Below are 22407 nucleotides of genomic sequence, written 5' to 3' on the forward strand. Positions count from 1 at the left end.
GAAGGGGACGACAGAGAATGAGGTGGCTGGATGGAGTTACTGAAGCAGTAGGCGTGAGCTTAAATGGACTCCAGAAGATGGTAGAGGACAGGAAAGCCTGGAGGAACGTTGTCCATAGGGTCGCGATGGGTCGGACACGACTTCGCAACTAACAACAACAACAACAACAATCATTTGCCAGTGCTCACCTAGTAAAAGGCTTGAGGGAACTCAGGCATTTCCTGAAGTGGGTAGAGAATGTATTCTCACAATGGCATATTTTCAGTTGATTGGAGCTATTGTACGGTGCCAGAACTGACTAGATTAGTGGCTGCCTGGGTGAAGCTCGTTCTGGGCACAAGCCAGCCACTGCTGGTCATTCATTTCCTGGGAACATTTTGTCAACTTCTCAGAGACATGAGTTGACCATCAAGGTTGGAAACGGAATTCTGGACTAGATTGTCCTTTCTTCTGATTCAACAAGACTCTTCCTTGGGATATAAAGCCTTATCTTTGCAGATCAGAACAAAAATGGCTGTTTGGGGTGGAGGAGAAGTTGGTTCATACATCATATGAAGCTATGGTTTGTTTATCCCTGGACTGAGTAAACTGCAACTGACTCGGTCAGTGCTTTTTTTGTAAAAGAAAAAGGTTCTGGAACTCACATGGCATACAACCCGCCTTGCCTACCCTACAATGTTCCATCTAAAAAAGGTGCCGGAACTCCGTTCTGAGCATTCTATGACAAAAAAAAGCCCTGGACTCGGTTCATTCAATTAACCGTGAAAAATTACAACTGAATATTACTGAATTGCTTCAAATGAGAGACTGAGCTACTTCAGAACTCCCAAGCTGGAACATATGTTATTAACTTTCCCAGGTGCTTTTATCCCAATTGATCATGACGAGAAGATCATTAGGAAACAATGTGTAGTTGGTTTTTTTTCCCCTCCTCTCCCACCAGCCCGTTTTCCTCGTGTGTTGTCACTTTTCAGTCATCATCTTGAACGCAGTTACTATGAGGTAAGGAATACTTTCAAACACGTCTTCCCAAATTTCTCCTTTATGGGCTGAGTTGCCTTTATGAAAAAAGTTCCATTCCTTCCTCAGCTTTTAATAATAATAATAATAATAATAATAATAATAATAATAATAATAATAATAATAATAATAATAATAATAATAATAATAATAATAATAAAGTTGGAAGGGACCTTGGAGGTCATCTAGTCCAACCCCCTGCTCAGGCAGGAAACCTCTATACCATTTCAGGCAAATGAGTGTCCAGTCTCTTCTTAAAAACCTCCAGTGTTGGAGCATTCACCATCTCTGGAGGCAGGTTGTTCCACTGGTTAATTGTTCTAACTGTCAGGAAGTTTCTCCTTAGTTCTAGGTTGCTTCTCTCCTTGACTAGTTTCCATCCATTGCTTCTTGTCCTTCCTTCAGGTACTTTGGAGAATTGCTTGACTCCCTCTTCTTTGTGGTAGCCCCTGAGATATTGGAACACTGCTATCATGTCACCCCTCACCCTTCTCTTCATTTTACACAATCTCTCACAGCTACTTTACCATGTAAGCCGCCCTGAGTCTTCGGAGAAGGGCGGGATATAAATGGAATTAAAATAAAATAAATAAATAATAATGGGACAGGATGAGGGCACAGGGTGCCAGCCAGTCAATCCAGAGCGTTGATTCTAGGTTAGCGTTGGCATGTTTTTCTGTCCTTCCCAAATATGCCACCAGATGGCAGCTGGCATAACATATTTTCCTACAGTCTTTGTCTCTTCCTCCAGGTCAGCCTCTCTGTTAACGTGAAGCACCATGGTTACTGCAACAAACAAACACATTTGCAGACTTTCAGAAGGGACTTTCGGAAGAGTCATTTTGGATTTAGATGTCTGTGGAGATTCTTAATCATCCAGGTCATGGTTATCCCAAAGGTCCTTTATCACGAGGCAACTGGACTTTCTTTTTTCTCTTTGAAGACGTTTCGCTTCTCATCCAAGAAGCTTCTTCACCTCTGACTGGATGGTGGAGAATGAAAGGATTTATAGTCCTTGCAGACAGCTGGTCATTTGCATTCTTTTAGAGAGTCATTGATGCCTGCATTTAGAGTTTCCTATAGTTCGACTGAATCTAAAGCAAGAATGAACAGTAGCATATCTTGGGTATTTAATTTTCCAATTCACAGTCCTACAAATATTGGCTATCAAAATAATAGAGTTGGAAGGGACCTTGGAGGTCTTCTAGTCCAACCCCCTGCTCAAGCAGGAGTCCCTGGCCTATACCATTCCAGACAAGTGGCTGTCCAATCTCTTCTTAAAAACCTCCAGTGATGGAGCACCCACAACTTTTGAAGGCAAAAAGTTCCACTGATTAATTGTTCTGTCGGGAAATTTATCCTTAATTCTAGGTTGGTTTTCTCCCAATTAGTTTCCATCCATTGCTTCTTGTTCTCCCTTCAGGTTTTTTGGATAATAGATCCCCACTTCTTTGTGGCATCCCCTTAAATATTGGAACACTGCTACCATGTCACCCCTAGTCCTTCTCTTTGTTAGACTAGACCAGGGGTAGGCAACCTCGGCTCTTTTATGACTCATGGACTTCAACTTCCAGAATTCCTGAGTCAGCATAGCTGACTCTGAGTCAGGAATTCTGGGAGTTGAAGTCCATGAGTCATAAAAGAGCCAAGGTTGCCTACCCCTGGACTAGACATATCCAGTTCCTGCAAGCATTCATTGTATGTTTTAGTCCCCAGCCCCCTGATCATCTTAGTTGCTCTCTTCTGCATTTTAGAGACACAACATCTGTGAGCCTCTATCCACCTATCTACTTTGTGAGTGCTGCAAGGACAACCAAAAGCAGCAATCAAACATTTAACTGGACCTAACTCATGGGAATAGTGTAACATATGACCTGGCTTTGCTACAGTGGCTTCCCATTCCTTTCTGAGCCAAATTCAAAGTGCTTGTTTTAACAAAGAAATCAGTTCATGCTTCGGCTCTGTCTGACTGAAGGAGGTATTCATTTTTGGCAGAATGTTTTCTGGGTGCTATCCAGAGAAGTATGTGTGGGTGGGTGCTTTTGAATTTTTGTAGCTTTCATAGCAAGATTTTCAGAAGTAGCTTGCCCTTGCCTTCTTTCTGGGGCCCAGAGAGGGAGACTGGCCTATGGTCACCCAACTTTTTTGTGACAAAGGGAGGCAGGACTAGAACTCCCAGTCACCCAGTTTCTAGCCTGGTGCTTTGAACCACTACACCAAACTGCTTCTTCATCTAGATAGGAGGCCAAATTAAAACGAGTGAGGGCCTTCTTGGTGGTGACACCTATTCTTTGATCTTCAATTTCTTTGAAGATCAAAGAAGAAACCTTAAACCCTTGTTCAGTTAATCAGTGTTCCATTTTTAAAGAAACTTTATCTTCTAATCAGGTTGTACATGGTTTTATTATGAGGTGTTGCTGGTTTTTATTCTTTTAAATTCATGGCTGCAGTGAATGAATTGGTGTATACTGCTGCCATAGGCTGTAGGTGTAGATTTAGTAATAAATACAGACTGTCCTTGCTTAATAACTACTTGTTTAGCAACCAAACCTGTGACTGCCCTAAATGAGTGGTACTTACAACCATCTTGGGAGTTCCAGTTGTCGCAGCATCCCTGCAGTCACATGATCATGATCCAGAAATTCAGTGCCTGGCTTGCAATTACAGCATTACAGCATCCCATGGCATGTGGTCACCATTTGCAATCTTCTTTTCCAGCTTCCGACAAGCGAAGTCAGTGAGGAAGCCTGCAGGGAATCATGAATGGCAACCACACAATGTCCTCGCTTAATGAAGGTGTGGCTGTTAACAACCACAACTGAAAATCCAGAAGTGCCATTACTAAGCACATGACATTGTTCTTTATGACTACATCGTTTAGCAACAATAATTCTGGCCCCAAATTTATGTTGTTAACTAAGGATTATCAGTAAACATAAACCCAACAGAACCTATTTGGTTTAGCAAAAGGTATAAGGCCCTATTAAACATTTAAAAACTTCCTTTGGAACAGGGATGTCCAACCTTAGCAACTTTAAAGATTTATGGACTTCAACTCCCAGAATTTCCTAGCCAGGATGACTGGCTGGCAAATTCTGGAGGCTGAACTCCACAAGTCATAAAATTGCCAAGGTTGGACACCCCTGCTTTAGAATAATTACACTTAGGATAAACACAAAAGAAGCATATTGGCTGAAGGGGAGATGGAAAGCAGCATATTTATCAAACTAATAATTGCTTTATTAAGTTAAATAGTGTGTGTTTGAGTTTCCAAAGAGCCTAAGAGCGAATCTATGTAATTATGATTCCTAAGCCATAATGTGTATTATTTGATTTTGGTGCAACCTCTTGTACAAACCCAGCCAAATCTGATTTATTAAAAGAAAGTAGCATTTAAGCAAATCATACATAGTATTGCATGATATGTGAGTTAGGTCATTTTGTAAAGAGTCAGTGCATTAATAGGAAGTAGTTTAAATATATCACAGAAGATAATGAAATCTGCCATTCTTTTAGAGCAGCCGTTCCCACATTGGGGCTGCCCAACAATATGCTCAATTTATGATCTTCATAATTCCCATCAGGCACTTCCACTGCCTGGGAATGTTGGGAATTGTAGTGTCTAAACAGAATAACCAAGTTGGAAGGGACATTGGAGGTCTTCTAGTCCAACCCCTTGCTCTAGCAAGAGATTTTATACCATTTCAGACAAATGGCTTCTCAATTTCTTCTCAAAATCCTCCCATGTTGGAGCAGTCACAACTTCTGGAGGCAGGTTGTTCCACTGTTTAATCCTTCTGTCAGGAAATTTCTCCTTAGTTCTAGGTTGCTTCTCTCCTTGCTTAGTTTCCCTCCGTTGCTTCTTGTCCTGCCCTCAGGTGCTTTGGAGAATAGCTTGACTCCCCCTTCTTTGTGGCAACACTGCTATCATGTCCCCCCTTGTCCTTCTCTTCATTAAACTAGACATATCCAATTCCTGCAAGTGTTCCTTTTATATTTTAGCCCCCAGTCCCCTAATCATCTTTCTTGCTCTTCTCTGCACTCTTTCTAGAGTCTTAACATCTTTTTTACATTGTGGCGACCAAAACTGGATAAAGTATTTCAAGTGTGGTCTTACCAAGACATTGTAAAGCAGTACTAACACTTCAGGTGAAATAAATGAAGCATCTCAATTAGGAAAGATTGCCAGTTGTTTCTGGCACCAGGATTTCAACTGCTATTTACAGATTTATTTTTTTTAAATAACATGCTTAATTTATAATAATGTTTCTCAACCTTAAAGCAGCTTTACGTTGTCACGTTTGGGAAGCCCTGATTTATAAGAACCGGCTATCCTAAATTCAGCAAGTCTCAGTGAGCTTTTTTCTTGTAAATCTACCTTTGATCAATAAGCTTTATTGGCTTTCAATTCACTGCCGGTCAGCCCACAAATGACAGCAGAGCCTTGCAAAGCGGAAAGTTTAAGAGAGTACAACATGAGTTTATTATACGAATTAATATTAAACATCTTTTAAGAAAAAAATATGTACGGAAATAAATTCTAAAAGACCAACATTCACAAACATCACAAACATCTTTCATGTGCGTTTTTCCCCCCCCTTGGGTTGTGTCTTTTGGGGGGGGCAGGGGGGAAGCGAGAAAATAATATAAACATTACTGTCATGGATTGTACATTGTTTGATTGGTGGGGGAGAACCCTAAGCTTTTGAGAGCTGCTCCTTGTAGTCCTGAAAACACATTTACAGTCTGGGAGGGGGAAAAATATGTGAAACTGAACAAAAAAGCATCCTAACAAAATTATTCCATGGATCTCATTAACGGGAAATTCCAAAAGCTCTGAGCCAAACTGTTCCTTTTCCAGACTACTTCCAAAACTGACCAAGAATTCCTGGCATGAAACGTACTGAGGATCTGTTCATGGAGACCATATACATATGCAATGCAACCTCAGTACAAGCAGTTTTGGTAAAGCTTAAAAGAGCATCCATGTTGCTAATGCAGGGAAGGCTGGCATAGCAAAAAAATATACATTTTGGGGAAACTGGAGCGAGAAATGGTGGCTGCCTTCAGTTCCAGAAATTCTGTGAAATTCTTGCATGACAAGAATCTAATTCTGGCCATTTGGTTCTTCACAAAGGGTCCAGGAAAAGCCCCAGGGTCACCATAAAAGTGGAAAATTAGCCAGCATTTTCAGTTAAGGAACAATGGAGAGAAGTAGTGTGAACACAAGAGCTTTTGAGTTTTATGGATGTTTTTCTTTCCAGCTCTGGCCAAACAACTAGCTTGCTCTGAGGCAAAGATCCTGGGAGCCTGGACTGGCACGGTATTAATAATCAACTGCCTGCCCAGGTATGGTGCTCAGCTGTCTTTCCGGTTCACAATTTATTATGCAACCAAGGTTGTTTTCTCCAACCTTCAGAACAACCTGGACGCTAGGATGGGACCCCAGAGTAAAAGATTCCCTTTCCCCCCCAAGATGCACTCATGTTTTTCAATAATAATAATAATAATAATAATAATAATAATAATAATAATAATAATAATAATAAAAACTCCTGCCTTGGAAAGCATAAAAAGAATCATTCAGGATTTTCCCGCACCAGCCGGGCTTAAGCCTCAGAGAATTCTCCAAGTCTTTTAGAGCAACATGGAGATATATATAGCCTTGGCCTGATTTTTATAAGCCTCTTAGGGCAAAAATAAAAAATAAAAAAAATAAATCCCAACAATACACCAGAGAACCGTACGCATTGTCTGATTCACTGAAGCAAGGATTGGCTTCCAATTAAACCTTGTCATGTACAGATAGCAAAGCTGAACCTTGCATCTATGAAATTCCAGTGAACCTTACAGAAAACCATCCAAACAGACCAAGAAATTTGCCAGCTCGATTTCTTACTCCTTGTTCTCCCCGATCAAAGAACAATCCCCAAAAGCTTGAGTAGAACTTTACAATGTTTCACATCTATTGCTGGGTGTTTTGGTTTAGCCAAGTGCATCAGTTCCGGAGAAGAGTATACAGGTAACTCTTAGCATGTTCAGGAACCCTTTGCTACAGGTTCAGGTACAGCAAAGGCCCCAACTATACATGATGACAACATACCCATATTTTTAAAATGCCAGGGAAAATGGGCAGAGAAGTCCTGAAAAGTACAGGTAGGCCTCGACTTAGAACAGTTCATTTACTGACTATTCAGTTACAACGGCAGTGGGGAAAAAGTGACTTACATCCAGTCCTCAACTTATGACTGCACAGGGTCCCATGATCAAAATCCAGATGCTTGGCAACTGGTATATATTCATGATAGTTGCAGCATCCTGGGGTCATGTGATCACCTTTTGCGATCTTCCCAGCTGGTTTCTGAAAAGCAAAGTCGGTGGAGGAAACCAGATTCGCTTAACGACTTACAATTATTTGCTTAACAACTGTGGCAAAGGAGGCTGTAAAATCAGGCGCAACTCACTTAATTATCACCTGGCTTAGCAACGGAAATTCTGGTCCCAATTGTGTTTGTAAGTCGAGGACTACCTGTAGCTGCATTTGCACACATTTTTTTTCCTTTTATAAAAGCAGGATTCTCCTTGTTAATGGATTTTACTTCCAAGAGCCAGTGGTGGGTGGGATTCAGCCAGTTCACACCACTTCGGCAGAACCGGTAGCTAATTTTTTTGTTACCCAGGCCCAGAATGGACTTCTGGAAGTGGCATCCACACAGAGAACTGGTTGTTCACATATTTGAATCCCACCACTGTCAAGAGCAGATATACCCCAAATGACTGAACGTACACAGTATATCTAATCCTTTTGCTCGTGCTCAAACCTCTGCATTAGACATGATCAAAACATCTGGAAACAGGCAGCTTTGCTACCATCCCCTGTCACCACTAGGGATGTAAACAGCAAAGCAGCTTTCAATCCCCCCAAGTATTACCAATTCTCTCCTAAAATAGGCTAATGGCATGATTCACCCACCAGGGGCTCGATTAGTTTTGATTCAGTAGCCTACATGAATCCAATTGTACTTCATGGTTTATATTTTATTCAGTACAGCAAGGTTAGGAAAATTAAAAGTGAGCATAATATTTCTGAACCTCAGCAACTTTTTAAGATATGTGGACTTCAACTCCCAGAATCAAGTTGCTGGGCTTGAGAGCGATTGGGTTAGCATAAATGCACAAGCCCAGAAATTGGTGACTGTTTTCGAGGCTTCAAATACAGGTTCTGCCATTAGTATTAACTCCACCCTTCAACTGCAATCAAGAAGCTGCCTACATTTAACAGGCCATGAGCCTCCTTGTGCTTTTATCTATGTAGTTATAAAAAAAAAACTATTCCCTTATTTTAAAAACGTAGTTGGGCAACCAGTTGCCAGTTCCAATTATGGTTGTTAAATGAGGACCATTGTACTCCCTTTCTCCAATGAAGCTTAGCCCCAAATTTCTAAACCCGTGATGGCGAACCTATGGCACGCGTGCCACAGGTGGCACGCAGAGCCCTCTCCGTGGGCACGCGCGCCGTCGCCCCAGTCCTAGGCCTTCAGCTGGGTTTTATAAAACCTTTTCGCTTTAGGCCTCCCCCACCGTGTGCAAAAAAAGAGGTTCAATCAATCAATTTCAGCTTCTCAGGGGGGGGGAAGATCTCACAAAGTTTGAATTGATTGATTGAACTTGTTAGTCCCACCCAGTCTGCCGTTACCACTGCAGCCACGCCCACCCAATGGGCCACACCAACCCAATGGGCCACGTCCACCTGGCACCTGATGACACATAAATGATTTTGGGTTGCAGTTTGGGCACTCGGTCTCTAAAAGGTTTGCCATCACTGTTCTAAACCATCTCAGCAAGGCTGGGAGGAGACTCAAGGGCACATGACATGAGAACTATAAGAGACACTGCATTCACAGAAATGGGGGGGGGTGGGAAGACAATATATAGAATGCAAGCTTTCACATCATTCTTATTTTTCAATCTGATTCTGTTTTCCAGTAACGCAAGGAACACAAAGCAAGCAGAGAGGCTGCACAGAAGCAAGATGGGAGGGAGGGAATTCAAGTTGGGCTGTGAGACATTTAAAAACGGGATCAATGAGAGCAGAAATGTCCTGGGGGTGTGTGTCAAAAAAGTCAATATGGCATCCACCAACATGAGATCCGAATCCCACTTTTTTACATGTAAAAAATGTTGGAGCTTTTCAGCACCAGAAACATTTTGTAAATGAAAAATGATGAACAAACATAAAGGTTAACCTTCCAAGGTACACTAGTATTTTCTTACAGGACTTGCAAAATGAAATCTAGAGATTTAATGTAAGAGGTGGATATGCTTCTCAATCTTTTCCTATATACAATTAACAGAAAAGTTTAAGTGGATAAAAGATTTTATGATTTTGAACAAAGCAAGACTGAATTTGAATTAGAATTTTACACCAGTGATGAACAAGTTATTGCCAAAATTATAAACTTTTGCTGAAATAAGAAACCGAAGAACAAGTGAAAGAATGTATGATAAATTAGGCTACAAAACTGGCTATAATGTACAAACGGAAAACCATGTGGTTTTAAAGGATCCAAATTTACATTATGCTCTCTAATTTTAAAGAGAATTTTTATGAAATGACGTACCACTGGTATTTGTCACCAGAAAAATTGTCTAGGATGTATAAAGTTACTTTGAATCTTTGCTGGAAACGTGAATAACACGAGGGGACATTTTATCACGTTTGATGGACCTGTTTAAAAAAACCAAAACATTTGGATACAAATACATGCATTAATTCAGAAGATCTTAAAGTATAATAGAAACCAGATGCTTTCCTTTCGGGCTAATGGAGAAACAACTAGAAAAAAAAGTCACAGAACTTTGTTTCTATTTATGACAACTGCAGCAAGATTATTATATGCTCAAAAATGGAAAGCGTCAGCACTACGTACAACAGAGGAATGACTGGTAAAGATGGTAGAACTTGTGGAAATGGTGAAATTAACCTCTCTCATTAGGAAAAAAAACCCAATATCAACATTTATGATCAACTGGAAACCCTTATAGACTTTTTGCATGAAACAGAAAAAAATGCACTTATGATTTGTGGTAATGATGATTAGGGGGAAAAAACACCCTGATAATAAAAAGTAAGGGTCTTTTTTTAATCATGAAGTAAGATATTGTATTTATATTTGCTGCAAAGGAATGCAAAGAAAACAGAAGCTTTTTTCTTTCTTTCTTTCTTTCTTTTTTCCTTCCTTCCTTCCTTTCTTTCTTTCTTTCTTTCTTTCTTTCTTTCTTTCTTTTTTCTTTCTTTCTTTCTTTCTTTCTTTCTTTCTTTCTTTCTTTCTTTCTTTCTTTCTTTCTTTCTTTCTTTCTTTCTTTCTTTCTTTCTTTCTTTCTTTCTTCTGCCCTTTATTCATTTGTGTTAGATTGTGAATGTGTTATGTAAAACTTGATTAAAGAAAACATTTTGAAAAAGTTGGAGTGTTTAATCTTATTTGAAGATGCTGCCTTGACTTTTTTGACCCCCCCCCTCTCCCACAGACACCCCTGAATAAGGGGAAATATCTATCATGAATGGCTTCTGATTGTGGAAGAGATCTGCAGGAACACTTTTTCATGGAGGGGAAAAAAAATTAAATTATTCTGACTATCACACTCAAATAGCATGATTCAGGTTTCTTTTCTATTAGCAGCAATAATTATATAATTATAGTAAAAATCCACAATTCAGCAAAATGTGGAGGGCCACTGCTCTATCTCGATGAAAGGACACAAGTATCCATTCGTTCAAAAGTCATGGTTCAAAAACATCAGCCAGAAACCACTTTGGAATAATGGTGTGGCTTTTTTTTTCATATATCTGAACCACATTTGATAACAGATCATCATTATCCAGCTTCAAAGATTGTTGTACAAAAGATTAGGTCAGTTGTCAGTTTTCTCCCCCCCTTTTTTGGTGGTAGATTCCTCAGAGCTGAAAAAAGATGGAACAGTAAGACGCAAATTCATAGGCGCCGGATAAAAAAAATCAAAAAGTGCCTTCATGTTCCTGTGTGGTTGAACTCGGATTATTCCAGAGTAGAGTCACCAGCATAAAAACTATCTTCCCTTTTAACCATCTTGGTTGGTTTCTCAACTTACTTGGCTTTTTCTCCCCTAATTGCCAATTCTGGATCTAGAAAGGAAAAAGAGAGAAATATGGGAATGCTAACAAAAGCATGAGTACTTTATAATACAGATAGTCCTTGACTGACGATGACAATTGAGCCCAAAATTTCCGTTGCTAAGTGAGACAGTTGATTTTGCCCCATTTTATGATCTTTCTTGCCACAATTGCTAAGTGAATCACTGCAGGTGTTAACTTAGAAACCTGGTTGTTAAGTGAATCTGGCTTCCCCCATGGACTTTGCTTGTCAGAAGATCGCAAAGGGAAATCACATGATCCTGAAACACTGCAATTGTCATAAATATGAGTCAGTTGCCAAGTGTCTGAATTTTGAACACATGACCACAGGGATGCTGCAACTATTGTAATTGTGAAAAACAGTCAGAAGTCGCTTTTTAGTAGCTTCAAACAGTCACTAAACAAACTGTTGTAAGATGAGGACTACCAGAATTTTAGAAAATCTTAGCTCTGAGCAAAGAGGAACTGGAGGAAGATAAAATCTCCTTCAAGTACCTCCAAATTGTTTTCTTGGCAACAATACAAAATGGTTTGACACTGATTCCTATTTAGGTTTTAAAAAAAAAAACTTCCGTTCTTGGATTTCCTTGTGGTCTCCTGTTCACAGATTAGCCAGTTCCACCTCGGCATATCCTTTTAAGATCAGGCCAGATCAGGGAGTTGCTATCAACTGAGCAAAGGTATGTTTTAAAAAGTTCCTTGGGCCAGAGTTGAGAGGTTCTACTTCCTTTTGTAGTTATCATCACTGCTTTTTTATCTTGCCTCTTCCAATATGGGTATAACAATATATATATATATATAAAGCAGCACAATTCCACATATCTTCACAGTTGGCAACAACTTGGACTGGATCTAGACAGACAGTGTAAGATCAGAAAAACAGAGGCCAATTAATCAGAATAGAGCTGGAAGGGACCTTGGAGGTCTTCTAGTCCAACCCCTTGCTCAAGCAGGAGAACCTATACCATCTCAGACAGGTGGCTGTCCTGTCTCTTCCTAAAAACCTCCAGCGATGAAGCACCCACAATGTCTGAAAGCAACCTGTTCCACTGGTTAATTGACCTCACTGTTAGGAAGTTTCTCCTTAATTTTAGGTCGCTCCTCTCCTTCATTACCTTCCATCCATTGTTTCTCATCTTGCCTTTTGGTGCTTTGGAAAATAAGTTGATCCCCCTCTTCTTTGTGGCAGCCCCTCAAATACTGGAATATTGCTATCATGTCCCCCCACCCCAGTCCTTCTTTTCTCTAGACTGGCCAAACCCAAATCCTGCAACTGTTCTTCATGTGTTGTTGGCCTTTAATCATCTTAGTTGCTCTTCTTTGTACTTTTTCCAAAGTCTCAACATTTTTTTTTGTAATGTGGTGACCAAAACTGGATGCAGTATTCCAGGTGTGGCCTTACTAAGGCTTTATAAAGCAGTACTAATACTTTATGTGATTTTGATTCTGTGCCTCTGTTTATACAACCAAGGACTGTATAAATATATAGAATCAAGATCAAGTGAAGTACTAATACCACTTTACAATGCTTTGGTAAGGCCACACCTGGAATACTGCATCCAGTTTTGGTCACCACGATGTAAAAAAAATGTTGAGACTCTAGAAAGAGTACAGAGAAGAGCAACAAAGATGATTAGGGGGCTGGAGGCTAAAACATATAGGGAACGGTTGCTGGAATTGGGTATGTGTAGTTTAATGAAGAGAAGGGAGAGGGGGGACATGATAGCAGTCTTCCAATATCTCAGGGGTTGCCACAAAGAAGAGGGAGTCAAGCTATTCTCTAAAGCGCCTGAAAGCAGGACAAGAAGCAATGGATGGAAACTAGTCAAGGAGAGAAGCAACCTAGAACTAAGGAGAAACTTCCTGACAGTTAGAACAATTAACCAGTGGAACAACCTGCCTCCAGAGGTGGTGAATGCTCCAACACTGGAGGTTTTTAAGAAGAGACTGGACAGCCATTTGCCTGTAATGGTATAAGGTTTCCTGCCTGAGCAGGGGGTTGGACTAGATGACCTCCAAGGTCCCTTCCAACTTTATTACTACTACTACTACTATATTATTATTATTATTATTATTATTATTATTATTAATAATAATAATAATAATAATAATAATAATAATAATAATAATAATAATATAAATTCAGGGCAAAAGGTTGCTTAAGATTATCATTTTCAAAGACTTCTCCATTCCCACTAACTAGCTAGCAACTCCACCTATTTCCATTTATTATAGCTATCTGTTTTAATTTTTTTTACAATATTTTATTTCTCATTTTACAATTGAGTATTTAAAAAGCAACATGATGACTGGGTTAATCAATTGTAGTTCAATAGTACACATAAGCCTTTAATATAAATCTCACGTTACAACACCAGATATTTCCTCTCTTTTCCCCTTAATATCTACTATCTCATATTGGGCTAATACAGTTCTTATTATTATCAACTAAATAAAAAATGTTTGTTACCATTATCAATAATTTTTAACTTATACATATCTTAAATAAATGAGTTTTCATTCGATCCTTATATACAATCAATGTCCTGTTACTGCTTTTCCCCCCAAGCTTTAATTTCCCATCAATATTCAAATTAACATTTGTTATTTATGATTTCCAAGTATTTTATATTTAGGTGACCAAAGTTTCCCTTGTCTCAACTTCCTCCTTTTTCCCTTTTCATAACAATATTCTAAATACACATCTTATCTATTTGATTATAATCTTGTTCTATTTTCTAAAAGTTGTCTATTTTCCACCATGTTAAACCATCTAATTAATAATACTGTATCCCCTCTTAATAAGTCAAAACCATTATATGTGTTGTCTGGGTTAACCAATAATTCAGTAATATACATAATTTTTTTTAGTTTAGGTCTAATATTGGAAGCTCAAATACCTCCTTTTCCAGTAATATCTGTTATCTCATATTGGGCAAACAGAATTCTTATTTTCAACTAAGCAAAAACATTCTTGTTACATTTATCAATATCAATCAGAAGAAATTTGAAAAAAAAGAACAGACTGAATGGAAGATAAACCTATCAGGACAATTGTGGGAAATTGGAGTAATAGGGAGGCGATCTAATGAATACAAATGGGCTCGTTCTTCCAAAAAACTTCAACCAAATGGTCTTCCTTATTCCAAATAATATATATAATAAGAGAGGGAGAACTATTAGATGATTCAAAGGCACCGACAGGGAAGGTTAGCTGGCAAAGGACGAAAGCCAGAGTAAGGCTGAAGAAAATAATGACTTTGATTTATTAGAGGGGATATTATATTACTAATTAAAGGGTTGAATATGGTGGAAAATAAATAACTTTTAGAAAATAAAGTAACATTATAATTGAATAGCTATGATGTGTAACAAGACTATTGGACTTTGATATGAAAAGGGAACACTGAAGAAGTTGAGATAAGGGAAACTTTGGTCACCTAACATAAAATATTTGGAAATCATAAATGTTTTTTTTTCTTTTGTTTTTGAATATTGATGGGAAATTAAAGTTTATGTACAGGCTGTTTTAATTTTAAATTACAAAAATATATTGTTAAAGATAAGGATATTTTTGAATGCTGCTTGGCCTTTGTAAACCTTGAATATTCCTGTTCAGAGTACCTGGCATATGACTTGATTATTGTTGGAACAAAAATGAGCATACCTTATTGTACTTCTTTTGATGGTTCTTCTGCTGCAGGTAATTTTTTTCTTATTTGGCAGTCCTCATCTGAAACACAGAGGCAGGAGATGGTTGAAGCCTGCAGATCTGCAGTGGCCCAACTTTGCAACTAGACTAGAGTTGGTGTCAATTCAGAGGCAGCAAAAGGCAATGTCAGAGACAGGCTGTTCTTGTGGGCCAACTATAAAGATGATTGAAGAACCATGGTGGTGCAGTGGTTAGAATGCAGTATTGCAAGCTAACTCTGCCCACAGCCAGGAGTTCCATCTTGACAAGCTCAAGGTTGATTCAGCCTTCCATCCTTCCGAGGTTGGTAAAATAAGGATCCAGATTGTTGGGGGCAATAATGCTGACTCTGTAGACCACTTAGAGCAGGGGTGTCAAATTCGCAATGTCATGTGACGTATCGCAACATTTTTGCCATTGCCAGCAATGGGGTGGGTGCGGTTTGGCTATGATGCATCCGTCCCGCGGGCCGGCAGTTTGACACCCCTGGCTTAGAGAGTGCTATAGGGCACTGTGAAGTAGTATAACCCAAGGGTAGGCAACCTCGGCTCTTTTATGACTCATGGACTTCAACTCCCAGAATTCCTGAGTCAGCATAGCTGATTCAGGAATTCTGGAAGTTGAAGTCCATGAGTCATAAAAGAGCTGAGATTGCCTACGCCTGTCCTAACCTAACCAGATTCTACGTCAAGGTTTCTGATCCTCCAATAAAATCATTAACTCTCAACACTATCACTACCAATGTCTTTGATTACAGCTGGCAGCCTTACATCATCCTGGATGCATCCATTTCTACAATACAGGTAGTCCTCGACTTACAACCATTTGTTTAGTGACCATTCAAAGTTACAACAGCACTGAATAAAGTGACATGACCATTTTTCACAGTTAAGACTGTTGCTGCATCCAAATGGTCACATGATCAAAATCTGAGCCTTTAGCAACTGGCTCACATTTATAATGGTTGCAGTGTTCCAGGATCATGTGATCCCTTTTTGTGATCTTCTGACAAGCAAAGTCAAAGGGGAAGCCAGATTCACTTTACAACTGTGTTACTACCTTAACAACAGATGTGATTCACTTAACAATTGTGGCAAGAAAGGTCATAAAACGGACAAAACTCAGTTAACAACTGTCTAACTTAGCAATGGAAATTTTGGGCTCAATCGTAGTTTTAAGTCAAGGACTATCTATACACATTCCTCCTGAAGCAGGAACTTATATTTTGTAGGGCCACAGCAAATGGATGATATAATTTCAGGGTCCCAAAACTCAGCGTGCAATTAGGGAGCTGGGCCAATTGAACTCCCTAATGTGTGTATTAAGGTCCTCATCTTACCACATGAATGTCCTTCAACATCATCAAGAAGGTTTGCTGTTGAGGCCGCAGTCCCCATCCTGGATTGGAGTTAAGGAGAACATAATCCAAACCATATATCAGATGGAAATCCTAAACCTTCTAACCAATGAGAGCAACGCTACTTAAAAACAGTCTGTAAGGTCCTGCCTCAGCTAGTACTCCCAAGAAAGCAGAACTCTTGAAACAGGCATTGTTTCAAAGAGAGAGTCGGTGAAAACAGAAAAGCTAAGCAAGATCCTAATTTGGAAAAAGATCATCTGAACCTGCCTGGGGTTTGAGACTGGACTCCACACCACTTCTTGGAGGTCCACAGTCAAGGTGCAAGGTAGGGTAAGGTAGAGTAGAGTAAGGTAGAGTAGGGTAGAGTAGGATAGGATAGGATAGGATAGGATAGGATAGGATAGGATAGGATAGGATAGGATAGGATAGGATAGGATAGGATAGGATAGGATAGGATAATCTTTATTGTCATTTACTTGCATGCACAGCAATATACATTAAAATGAAATTCTGATGCCCGGTTCTCAAAAGAAGGAATACCGCCCACCGAACAATGTCACCATCCCAACGATAACAATAATAATATAACAGCAGCAACTCCAAAAATACCAAGTTATACAAATATGACACCAAAAACCTATATTAATTTGAATACATAGTGTGTGTGGGGGGGGAAAGAGTATTGAGAGTTAACAAAGTTGATGTTGTGTAGAAAAAAGCTGTTATCGAATCTGGTTGTTCTGCTTCTGAGATTACTAGGCAAGAAAGAGAGGTCCTATTTTTAATCTCTGCTCCCATTTGGAGCAGGAGGAGAACCAAGAAGGAACTTTGCAAATCAGCCAAACTGCTGAAGGTCACCAGAACACTATAGGTAGCCAGCTGATTGGGGAAAGGCAAAGAATCCTGCATTCAAACTCCTGTTCATACTGTAAATTTGTGGACTTCATTTCCCAGAATTCTCAGCAATGGCCATGATGACAAAGGGATATGTGAGCAAGTCCAGGCTAGAGTAAACCTCTCTTTAAACTTGGATTGCAGTCTCTTCAACACTCCACCGAGGCCTGGAGTGATGTTCTCATTCATGAAGAAAGAACAGCAGGGGGAGCCCTCAAGATCACCAGGTTGGGAGACCAACAGGAGATCCCTTCATACAACCAGGAAAGGATACACTTGGTGCTTCAAAAGCTGTTTTCTTTTTGACTTCCTCATTTTGGTCTTTTCTGAGAAAGCTCTGGCAAGTTCAAACAACTTCTTGCGTGTAGCTGAAAAGAAGAATTGGGGCACTTTAATGGAAAAAGAATGCGATATCTCCAAGCTTATACTCAGGTATAGGCCTCATGCTGCCAAAGTGAGAGGCTTAAGGACTAGCAACTTGATTAAGATAAAAGCTACAGCTCCTTCAAGATCCTGAATTTTGCAGCTATAGTACATTTAGTCTTACTTGAAGAAAAAATAGAGGAGAGTCTCTGAAAAAGGCAAAGGTCACCCTACCCAGGAATCTGCCTGTCTTTCCAAAGCATCCTTCTGCAGGGTTGAAATTAAACTACAAGGCTGCTTTCTCTTTTCCTAAAGGAGGCAGTTCATTCTTACTCCAAAATTTACTTGGGATAAGACCGGGGGTCTTCAAACTTGGCCCTTTTATGACTTATGACGCTGGCTGAGGAATTCTGGGAGTTGAAGTCCACAAGTCATAAAAGGGCCAAGTCTGAAGACCCCTGGATAAGACTGATGCAGCTACATCCACCTGTGTGTCAAAATCAGGGAGGCAGATGTAATGTAAACCTTGCCCCCTTTTGAATGAGGGTATGACATTCCATCCATTTTCTTCCCAATTTTGACACTCATGCACACAAACCTACCCAAGGGTGCCCTAAACAGATGATTACAGGGGAATGCAAGGAAGATTGTTGTATCTTCTAATATCTTATTGCTGCTTCCTGCTCTGGCGCATGTGATCCCTGAGACAAGTTGCACATATATTGCTAGTGCGTGTATAATATAGCATATATGCTAAACAAATAACTTGGCCAAGAGCCAGTTTGGTCTAGTTAAGGCATTAGGTTAGAAAGCAGAAGACCCTGAGTTCTCCCTCAGCCCAATCCACTCACAGGGTTGTTGTGGTGGGGAAAATAGGAGGCGGAAGATGTGGATATATTTGCCACCCTGAGTTTTTTGTAAAAATAATAAAGGTAGGGTATAAATAAAAATGAATAAAATAAGCAAATAAACGGTGTAAATCCATTGCACTGAATTCTGAAAGCATGCAGTGATGTGAGGTACTATATCTGTAATGGCACCTAAACTTCAGCCTTTCTCAACTCCAGACCCTGGAGGTTTTTAAGAAGAGACTGGACAACCATCTCTCTGAAATAATATAGGGTTTCCTGCCTGAGCAGAGGGTTGGACTAGAAGACCTCCAAAGTCCCTCCCAACTGTTATTCTATTATTCTGTTAGGTAGTCCTCACTGCCTCGTTCACTGACCATTCAAAGCTATGATGACGTAAAAAAAAATAGCTGGCTACACTCCTGTATCTCCTACCCGATGGTAGGAGAGTAAAGAGATACCGTCCAGAGTGTGAGTCATTCCTGAGAATTTTCCTCACTCTTCCAAGGCAGCGGGCCCTGGCGAGTTCATCCAGTGGTGCCAGGGGACAGCCCACAATGTCTTGTGCTGTGCTCACCACCCTCTGTAATGCCTTCCTATCCACAGCTGTCAGCATACCAAACCACAATACAGTACACAATACAATTGGCCAGTCCCAATTGTGGTCACTAAGTGAGGACTACCTGTAGTTTTGTACTAGTGAGAGAAAATGACAGACCAAAAGTCTTGCAGGGATCTTCCATGATTCTGAGAGACTGGAAACTCTCCCACTCCTGGTTCAAACTCTTCCCCACATCATAGTCCTCTGGACTGAGAGAAACAGCCGGCCCAGAGCCCTCCCTCCCTACTGGGAGCTTTCCCTGTGTGGGGTAGAAGCAGGAGACAAACTAAAGTTTTCCTTGCTCCGAATCCCACGCCTTCACTACCACGCCACCCTGTCTGTCCCACACGGTTGGGACTTTTAATCTCTTTGGAATTCCAGCTGGCTTGACGCCACGTTGGGGGCGCAAGAAAGCTGGCACCCAATCCTATGGAGCAGGGGTCTCCAAACTTGGCAACTTTAAGACTTGTGGACTTCAACTCCCAGAATTCCTCAGCCAGCATGTCTATGGGGCGTCTTAAATGTCTATGGAGATTCTCAATTATCCAGGTCATGGTTGTCCCAAAGATGCTTTTTCAAAAGGCAACTGGACTTTTTTGTTTTCCTTGAAAATGTTTCGCTTCCCATCCAGGAAAGATGAGAACTGAAGAAACTTCTTAAATGAGGAATGAAATGTTTTCAAGGAAAAAGAAAGAAAGTCCAGTGGCCTTTTTAAAAGCATCTTTGGGACACAAATCTTAAGACTGCCAAGGTTGGGGTCCCCTGCTATAGAGAGACAATGCCTCAGAGCGTTGGCTTCGTGTAACTCACATTTTCCCATGTGTTTTAACTTGTCCCTGAATAAGGCATCGTCGGAGATAGCCCCGCTGGGCACACCAGTTAAGGAGCGAGTGACCTCATCTGCAAGGCAAGACAAAGTACATTTAGGATCGACAGGAAGCAGCCAAAGCCGAAAGGAAGATTTTGAGCGCTCTTTCTATCTCACTGGACAACTTGGATTCCAAGTCCCATCCTTCCCAACCCCTGGCTATTCTGGCTGGGAATCTAGAAAGCACAGTTGCCGTCTGGAGTCCTAGCCTTCTATGGACACTGTTATAGAGCAGTGTTTCTCAACCACAGCAATTTTAAGATGTGTGAACTTCAGCTCCCAGAATTCCTCAGGAAATCCTGCTATTTGCAATATTTGTGACTCAGATGAATTCAACGAGCTGTTGTAAAAAGGGCATTCTTATTCTTCGGCCTCTTCTATTTCAATTTCTGCCATGTGATTAATAAACAAAATGACTGTTCATATCTTTATTTCTCTTTATTTAACAGACAGCTATTATGTAAGCAAATAACTTCCTGAGGTCCCAGTGCAAAGGCTAAACTGCAGATGGGGCAGTTCCATTAAGGCTGTGAATTTATTGCTTGCATCCTTATCTATTACCTTTACCTTCTATTGGGGACAAAAAAAATATATTTTCCTTTAGGAAGCCTCAGACTTGAAATTCCTTAAAATGTGCCACCAGGAATAAAATTTTTGAGAAACACCTAATCAGTTTGGATAACTGAATGTGGAAATAAAAAATATTGATAATGCTTCCCAGATGGTATTAAGGCAGTTCAGCAACTTAGAACGATATTCAATGCTGTCAAAAATATTCCTTGAGGGGTCCCTTCAATATTTTATCAGGCTTTGAAATTTTTATAACACTCAAAAATCAATTTATGTCATGTGGGAGCTAAAAGTTCTTACCTATTTAAACAACTGTTGAAAGAAGAGGATTGATTTTTTTTTTCTCTTTACATATTGCTATTACGCTTACAGGTAGTCCTCAACTTACAACAGTAGATTTAGTGACTGTTCAAAGTTACAATGGCATTGTAAAAAGTGACTTGTGACTGTTTTTCACACAAAACAACTACTGTAGCATCTTCATGGTCACATGATCAAAATTCAGACCTTTGACAACTGACTCATATTTATGACGGTTGCAGTGTCCCAGAGTCACATTATCACCTTTTGAGACCTTCTGACAACCAAAGTCGATGGGGAAGCCAGATTCACTTAACAACCGTGTTATTAACTTAGCAAGCAGATTATTAACCTATCAGCAGTGATCCACTTAAAAACTGAAGCAAGAAAGATCGTAAAATGGGGCAAAACTCACTTAACAGATATCCCACTTAACAGCAAAAAATTTGGGCTCAATTGTGGTAGTCAGTTGAGGGCTAACTGGACTTGCATCTGGACTGTTAAAATTCTTTAAAAGAAGTCAAATGACCAGCTGTCTTCAAGGAGTATAAATCCTGCCATTCCCCCACCATCCAGTCAGAGCTGAAGAAGCTTCTTGGAGGAGAAGCGAAACATCTTCGAAGAGGAAAAAAAAAAGAAACTCCAGTTGCTTCATGGAAAAGCACTTTTGGGAGAACTCATTTAATAATCACCTTGTTTGGCAAGAGAAAATTTGGCCCCAATTGTTGACAGGGCTTCTTATGAGAGAAAGTTTACAATGCCTTGGTAAGGCCACACCTGGAATACTGCATCCAGTTTTGGTCACCACGATGTAAAAAAGATGTCAAGACTCTAGAAAGAGTGCAGAGAAGAGCAACAAAGATGATCGGGGGACTGGAGGCTAAAACCTATAAGGAACAGTGGCTGGATTTGGGTATGTGTAGTTTAATGAAGAGAAGGACGAGGGGGGACAGGATAGAAGTGTTCCAATATCTCAGGGGCCGCCACAAAGAAGAGGGAGTCAAGCTATTCTCCAAAGCACCTGAAAGCAGGACAAGAAGCAACGGATGGAAACTAGTCAAGGAGAGAAGCAACCTAGAACTAAGGAGAAACTTCCTGACAGTTAGAACAATTAATCAGTGGAACAACCTTTCTCCAGAAGTGGTGAATGCTCCATGAATTTTTAAGAAGAGACTGGACAGCCATTTGTCTGAAATGGTATAGGGTTTCCTGCCTTAGCAGGGGGTTGGACTAGATGACCTCCAAGGTCCCTTCCAACTAATTATTATTATTATTATTATTATTATTATTATTATTATTATTATTATTATTATTATCATTATTATTATCATTATCATTATCATTATTATTATTATTTATTATTATTATTATTATTATTATTATTATTATTATTATTATTATTATTATTAAAGTGACATTCAGACTGCCAAAGGAGAGAAAAGAGATGAAATGCAAAAAGAAATTTCTTAAGATGGTTTCATTTCCACTTGATTAAAGCGCTGGAGTGGAGCAGCTTAAATGCATAGCGCAGAAAATCCCTGTGATTTGTAATACCTTGCAAAATCCCAAATATGATTTTAATTTAGTGGATATTTGGTACGTTATTAATCCCTTCTAACATAGCAATTTTTTCCTTTTATCTGTACATAGCACTTCCTTTTGCTTAGGTAATTTCCTGATATTTCATTCTGACATTTGAAATCAAAACCAACACGATGAAA

General features: G+C 39.8%; 1 protein-coding gene across 1 annotated transcript in view; it reads right to left on the reverse strand.

Moving 5' to 3' along the window:
* Nucleotides 1–8994: 8994 nt before the first annotated feature.
* CUEDC1 (CUE domain containing 1) overlaps nucleotides 8995–22407 on the reverse strand; it is a 100726-nt gene continuing 87313 nt past the window's right edge. Inside the window, exons 8-12 of the mRNA XM_083379838.1 lie at nucleotides 19759–19848; nucleotides 17411–17504; nucleotides 16222–16280; nucleotides 14859–14924; nucleotides 8995–11182 (exon numbers count right to left, since the gene is read on the reverse strand). Coding sequence (XP_083235964.1) covers nucleotides 14860–14924; nucleotides 16222–16280; nucleotides 17411–17504; nucleotides 19759–19848 — 308 coding nt within the window. The 3' untranslated portion in view covers nucleotides 8995–11182; nucleotide 14859. The remainder of the gene's footprint in view (nucleotides 11183–14858; nucleotides 14925–16221; nucleotides 16281–17410; nucleotides 17505–19758; nucleotides 19849–22407) is intronic.

The sequence above is a fragment of the Vipera ursinii genome (genome assembly GCF_947247035.1).
Source record: "Vipera ursinii genome assembly, chromosome: 1".
Taxonomy (NCBI): domain Eukaryota; kingdom Metazoa; phylum Chordata; class Lepidosauria; order Squamata; family Viperidae; genus Vipera; species Vipera ursinii.